This window comes from Hibiscus syriacus, unplaced genomic scaffold (assembly GCF_006381635.1).
Source record: "Hibiscus syriacus cultivar Baekdansim isolate YM2019G1 unplaced genomic scaffold, ASM638163v2 tig00117021_pilon, whole genome shotgun sequence".
In the NCBI taxonomy this organism is placed as follows: Eukaryota; Viridiplantae; Streptophyta; class Magnoliopsida; order Malvales; family Malvaceae; genus Hibiscus; species Hibiscus syriacus.
The window spans coordinates 1,534,526-1,541,179 of NW_024063527.1; the positions used below are offsets into that span (position 1 = coordinate 1,534,526).

General features: G+C 32.3%; 1 protein-coding gene across 2 annotated transcripts; it reads left to right on the plus strand.

Moving 5' to 3' along the window:
- Positions 1-974: 974 nt before the first annotated feature.
- LOC120195811 (protein MANNAN SYNTHESIS-RELATED 1-like) lies at positions 975-4,773 on the plus strand. Of its 2 annotated transcripts, none has more exons than XM_039197749.1 (7): positions 975-980; positions 1,847-1,956; positions 2,501-2,651; positions 2,814-2,884; positions 3,414-3,499; positions 3,645-4,224; positions 4,491-4,773. In XM_039197749.1, the coding sequence occupies exons 2-7, from the start codon at positions 1,855-1,857 to the stop codon at positions 4,767-4,769; spliced, it is 1,269 nt and encodes a 422-aa protein (XP_039053680.1). In that variant the 5' UTR covers positions 975-980; positions 1,847-1,854; the 3' UTR covers positions 4,770-4,773. The 2 variants fall into 2 exon arrangements, with proteins under 2 accessions (XP_039053680.1, XP_039053679.1); XM_039197748.1 differs by lacking the exon at positions 975-980 and adding an exon at positions 1,680-1,717 and having other exon boundaries at positions 1,828-1,956.
- Positions 4,774-6,654: the final 1,881 nt, after the last annotated feature.

A 6,654-nucleotide genomic window follows, 5' to 3' on the forward strand; every position in this document is an offset into this window, starting at 1 on the left:
CTGACCGTGAATGGTTGTGAGGGATTTCGCCGGCGATGGGGACGGAAATCTTCGGAGATGGGGATTTTAGGTTTGAGGTTATGAGTTACGATTTTAGGTTTGAGGTTATGAGATGGAGATGGGACTGAGTGTTGTGATTTTAGGTTTGAGGTTACGAGTTGCGATTACTGTGGACGGTTCAGTTTCCGATATATTAAGAAATTCGTGTTTGGAATTTGAAAAAAAAATACGCGTTAATACGAATGGCGCTATGTAAATCGCAATGCGATTTACGTATTCGCATTGCGATTTTCCTAATTCGCATTGCGATTTACGTAATCGCGTTGCGATTTACGTATTCGCATTGCGAATTAGGAAAATCGCAACACGAATTTGGAAAATCGCAATACGATAGTCAGAATCGTGTTGCGAATCTGGAAACTGATTTGCGATACCGGAGATCGCGTTGCGAATTATCGATCGCATTGCGATTTAGTTGGTCATTTTGGCAAATCCAAAAAAAATTGGTTAAAATCGTATATTATAAGGCATTTTTGGTCACTGAGGTTATTTTCTCTTTATTAAAACATGAATTGAGAATGAAAAATCTAGTATAAAATTAAAAAGAGAGAATCGTGTATCTGTTGACTTGATGGTTCGAAAATTGTGACCCATGACCCGACCCATGAAAAATAGTGGGTTAGATATTCAATCTGATAATTCAAATAAAATATCTAATTATTTAATTTGAGTAATTTTGAACACTTCAAAATATAACTCACATTCGTATAATAATATTAAAAATGTTCTAATATCGGTTAGTAATTTAATATTTTTGGGGAAAAAACCAATAATAGAAATAAATTATAATGATCATTATTTTTTTAAAGGACTGATTTGGCATTTTAACATTACTACCAAAACATTCAATTATAGGTGTCTATAAATATCAATTAATGATTACTTCATTATTATTTTAAAGTAAGATTAGAATTTTGAGAGTAAAATCATAAATATAATATCCTCTTATAATAAATATATTTATTGACATTTGATAGTTGAAATTTTATAATTTTAACTTTTATTATTTAAAATTTATTATTGATGTAAATTTAGATAAATATGTTTTAAAATTTTAATAATTATTTTTTAAATATTTAAAAATTGTAGTTTAAGTTTAATAAATAATAATTTAGTTAAGACAATAGAAGTATTTTATAATAATTAAAATTCTCTTTAAATATATATTATATTTCCTATCTAATATTAATCCAGCGGATGTTATTTGCTGTCCCTTTTTCTAAGATTTTGGTAAGTTAATTTCTAGGGTAAACTACATGTTTAATACATCAATTATTACTTCTCTTCTGTTTTGATCATTCAACTATTTTTTTAAATGACACCTAATGTTTGTATTGGTTTCATTTTTATCACACACTGTTAAAAATATTAATAGAACTATTGAAGTGATATTTTTTATTTTTTCAATAATGACTTGACATTATCTTATGATGACATGTCAGTAACATCATTAATTTTTTAATGAAAAGTGACCAAAATGAATCCAAAACTAAAAGATAGGTATGATTTTGAAAAAAATAGTTGAGTGACCAAAATAGAACAAAAGTAATAAATGAAGTACTAAACGTGAGGTTTACCCTAATATTTTCTATAGAAAATCCGGGTGGGAGGTAAGAAAACAGGCAGCACATCATTTTCAGGGCAAAGTGTCGGTGGTGTTAGTGTATGACTCTTACACATATTTTCAACTTCTTGTTAAGCAAACCTAGTCTTTTTCTCTTCTTTTGAGCTTTGATTTTTTTTTTGGTTTTTCCTTTTTCATCACAGAATTTTGAGGCAGAAAAAGGAAAAGAAATGGGATTTGATTTGAGGCAAGTTGTGGCGGGCATACTCACAATCACCATGTTTGTGATGCTTGGTCAAATGATCAAAAGAGACCATTTTGATTCTCTCCAAGTAATCCCTCTCTCTTTGATTTCTTGTTTCTTCTACAACTCTCTACTTCTTAATCTATGTTTTGCAAAGATTGGATCTTTATGCGTTTTATTTGATTAATCTCCGACTTTATGATACTAAATCAAAACAAGTTGCTTCAGTTCCCACTTTATCTGTTATCATCACATCTTAGTTTGTTAAGCTTCGAATCTGCAACTTCAAGAAACAGAAGAATATATACTGACCCTGATCTTCAAATGTGGTCTGCTTGTTTGGTATTTTTTTTAAAGTTGTTTTCCAGGTGAAGTATATGGAAAACTAGATTGAATAAGGTATAGAAAACAACCCATTTGAAGTTTAGATGAGTTAAATACTTGTTATTTCAGATTTATAATTTGAGTCCTAGATCTTAATTCAACTTCTCAAGCCTTTGTGACCAAACAGAGGAAATTGTAAATGTTTACTTATAATGGTTAAATGTCAGCCATTTTTTCTTCCAATTCCTTTTACAACTTGGGGATGTATACTCTAAATTTGATTTTCTTTTCCCTTCCTTTTTGTATAGGAAAAACTTCCAGGAGAACCTGAAGATGTTCAATTTGATAGTACCGATGTCTTCGAGAAGGACAGCCTCGTGCAGCTTTCAAAGAGGAGCAGAGGACCTTGGATGGAGGGCAGTCGTGAGCTAAGACCATGTTGGAGCAGGCCCACTTTGGGTTCGTTGACTTCTCTTATCGTCCTGAAAAAATGATCGATTGTTTTATAAGTTTGCGAATGCATGTATCGTTATCCCGATGTCTGCATTTCTTATTGTGACTTAACGGGCAGACGTTTATGTAAATGTTTCTTTTTAATTGGAGTTCTTACTTGGCTAATAGATGAGATAGAGCAGGCAAGAGGGTATGTTACTTTCTCATTGACTAATGGCCCGGAATACCATGTCTCTCAGGTATACAAAATATCTATTTTGGTTATGACTTTATCGAAATAGAATAGCATTGTTGTTGCCTTTTCTTTTTCTTACAAAGAAGAAGAAAGAACCTAGGTCTAATGCATTCGAAAGTCGCTAATCCGTTGCATCCTCTGAGGTGTTTTCTGGATCTTTACTTTTCTTGAAGTACCCATGCCCAATACAATTTCATATATGGGTTCAGGCATGTGATCCTTCGAATAATGCATGCAAAAAACTTTAGTAAAGATTGGAATTTGACATGTCGGACACAAACATGTATCCGACATTCACACCTAAGTCCTAGTAGCATAGCTTGTATTGATGTTTACTGCTTGTTTTTTTTTCTTCTGAAAATTCTTGTTTTGCTAAATACCTAGTTTAGGTAGAATCTTGAATATTAAGTAGATTATTTTACGAAATGGCACACAGTGATAGCAGTTTATGAATGGTAATTTATTCAGAACCTTTTGCTTGTTTTCCATCTAATTATTATTCATTCCGTGGTGATTGGCGAGTACCTCTTCAGCTAGCTGATGCTGTGGTAGTAGCAAGGTACCTAACAGCAACACTCGTGCTTCCGAACATAAGAGGAAGCAAACCTGGTGATGAAAGGTTAGTGTTCTTATTAATTTTGAAGATTTATTCTCTATAGTAAAACTTTTATCTTGTTAATTCAATGAAGAATATCAAGTAGTACAAGTCTGAGTTAATGTAACTGCAAAATCTGACTGTTTCTATTATGATTGAAAATCTTCAGAAACTTCGAAGATATTTATGATGTTGAGAGGTTCATGAAAAGCCTGGACGGGGTTGTCAAAGTAGCAAAAGAATTGCCCGATGAAATATCAATTCGGGATCTTGCTGCCGTGAAGGTTCCAAATCGGGTCACGGAAGATCACATTGAGGAAAACATAGAACCAATTTTTAAATCAAAGGGAAACATACGGCTTGCTACCTACTTCCCTACTGTAAATATGAGAAAAACCGCACAAAAGAGTAGTGCTGATTCAGTCGCGTGTTTGGGAATGTTTGGAACTTTAGAGTTGCAACCGGAGGTCAATGAAGTTGTCGATTCAATGATTGAACGGCTTAGAACTTTGAGTCGCAAATCAGATGGTCAGTTTATAGCAGTGGACTTGAGGGTTGATATAATCGAGAATAAGAATTGCCGTGGAAGTGGTTCTACTGCAGCAAAAAGTTGTTATAATGCACAGGAGATTGCTTTGTTTTTGAGGAAGGTCGGATTTGATACTGATACCACTATATACCTGACTCAGTCGAGGTGGGATAACAGCCTCAGTGTCCTCAAGGATATCTTCCCCAAAACATACACAAAGGTGAGTTCATTCTTCGTTCATCGGATAATAATTCTCCCAATTTATGTTTTAGATGTGCTTCTTGGACCATTATGTGAAATGCTTGCACAATCTCAATGTAGTTCTGAAAGTTTTCTCCAGAAAAATCCTTTGCATGATACATTAATCCGTAAATTCGGTACAGTTTTTAATGCTTGCTGATAACCAATGGTTACTAGCAGCTCAGTTTTCGAAACATGTAATTCCTATGAACCTGAGTATGCGTTTGCTATTGGGAATTATTGTAGGAAAACATAATGCCGGAGGAGAAAAAGGGGAAATTTCTCGAATCCGAGGATTCGGAACTAGAAAAGGTAATAGACTTCTACATATGTTCCAAGAGTGATGTCTTTGTTCCGGCCATATCTGGCCTGTTTTATGCCAATGTAGCCGGAAAAAGAATAGCGTCGGGGAAACCTCAAATCCTTGTTCCGGCGGATATACAAGGTACTGCTGCCATGGTCACCAACTACCTCTCTCCTTACGTTGCCAAGAAGAACCATTTGGCTTACTCATGCTTTTGCTAACCTTCTTTTGAATCCATTCTTTGCAAGTAAGTGGTTGAGGCCTTCATTTGGGTGTTAGTTCTCAAGTAAAATTCTGTGTTTAAGATGGTTTTTTTCTCTCCTTAAAATGATTTCAATCGAGCAGAAATGTTATAGGGTTTGATCATGTGATGCAAAACTTTATTTTTATAATTCTTCATTTTTATATGGGGTTTTATCAATTTTGCAATCTTTGTAGGGACGGTCAAAATATCCGAACCCAACCCTATAGTGTGTGTTTTTTTTTAATTTTGGGGCGGGATTGGACGGGTTATATAATAGGTAGATTCGGGGTGGGGTTTAAGGTGAAAAATACCAACTTGACCCAATCCTATCCTGTTATTTATATATATATAATGTTAAAATATATTATTATAAAATATATTATTTTAAAATATTGATATATTTGGGTCAGGTCGGGATTGAAATTTTAGTCTAAAAATCTGTGTGAGTTCGGGGCAAGAGAAAAGCTAAAAAATATTGGGCGGGCCGGGCCGGGTATAGACTATATTTTTGGGCGGTCAAAAAACCGGTCGACCCATGCCCCATCCCTAAATCTTTGACTATAAAAAGAAAAAAGGTTAAATTAAATTTTAGGGTAATTTACATTTCAAATCATTCAATTATTAGTTCGGTTATAAACAGGTTATGTTTTCGTAAACTATAATTTAACAACTCAATTAAAATATTGTTACGGACATGGTCATCCGTTGTTAAAATAAAAATATGATATGATAACAATTTTGATCTTAAAATATCATGTATTCTGTCAAATTAGTTTTAAATTAAATTAACTTGATAATTTAGTTTTTTTTATATTTAAAATTCTATCAATTTATTTCTTTTTATGATACTATCAAGTTAAATGAATTCATTATATTCGATCCCATCACAAAGTTAAGAGCCTTGAGTTCTACTAACTGTGCTAGATGGGCAATTCATAACGAAAGTCTTTCACGGAAACTGCTCTTAATCTGGCGTTGGGGGCAGCTTACTACCTTACCTCTCCCTTACCCCATTACATATGGGAATAGGGTCAGCTAATTATTATATCATAAAGTGTAAGCAAATTATATGGTTAAGCAAATTGACTATTGGTACAATTTATATTCGATGCTTTAAAAGCAGTAAAATAATATAACATTTTTTGGAAAATAAATAAATTTAGAGAAGAATAAATATTAAATTGATAAAAAAATAAATATAAAAATTTAAATTATTTTGAATTAAGATGAAATTAATAGAATGTGTAATTTTTAAGACAAAATCATACCATGCTATATTAGACTTTTATTTCAATTTTAACCGTAGAGTGATTTATTTATAATAATATTTCAATTGAGTGGTAAATTGTATTTTTTTTAAATGTGACGTTTTAAAACAACTTAATACTAGAGTAATCTAAAATATAATTCATCCCGCCATACTTTATTTAATAGTTTAGGGCGATTACAATATAATATTTATTTATGATATTTCTTAATTATTAACAAAACGCACACACCCTACAATGTAGCTATTTAACCACAAAAGAGAACATACCCCTTTAACCACAAAGGTCACTCAATGACTTCAGTCTCGCAAACTATATAAATAAGTACCAAATTATGGGAAAGCCTAAGGGACGACAACCTAATTTAAAGCTAAGGAACGACAGGGAATAGACGAACAAAAAATGTGATAAAAAGTATAACTTTTTCGGTTGGGTACAACCTAAAATGTTAATTTTTTCTTAACATTTTCGATTGAACATAGAATATTACATTCTTTGTAACATTTTAAGTCGGTTCATAACTTTTTCAGTTAAACTGAAAATGTTATAAAAAAAATTAACATTTTAGATTGCTCTCAATTGAAAATATTATAT

Bases quoted from the DNA above. Each gene is read 5' to 3' on its own strand.
- LOC120195811 (XM_039197749.1), top strand. From the start codon at position 1,855: ATGGGATTTGATTTGAGGCAAGTTGTGGCGGGCATACTCACAATCACC. The intron at 1,957-2,500 runs GTAATCCCTCTC...CTTTTTGTATAG, and splicing joins ACCATTTTGATTCTCTCCAA to GAAAAACTTCCAGGAGAACC. The intron at 4,225-4,490 runs GTGAGTTCATTC...GAATTATTGTAG, and splicing joins TCCCCAAAACATACACAAAG to GAAAACATAATGCCGGAGGA.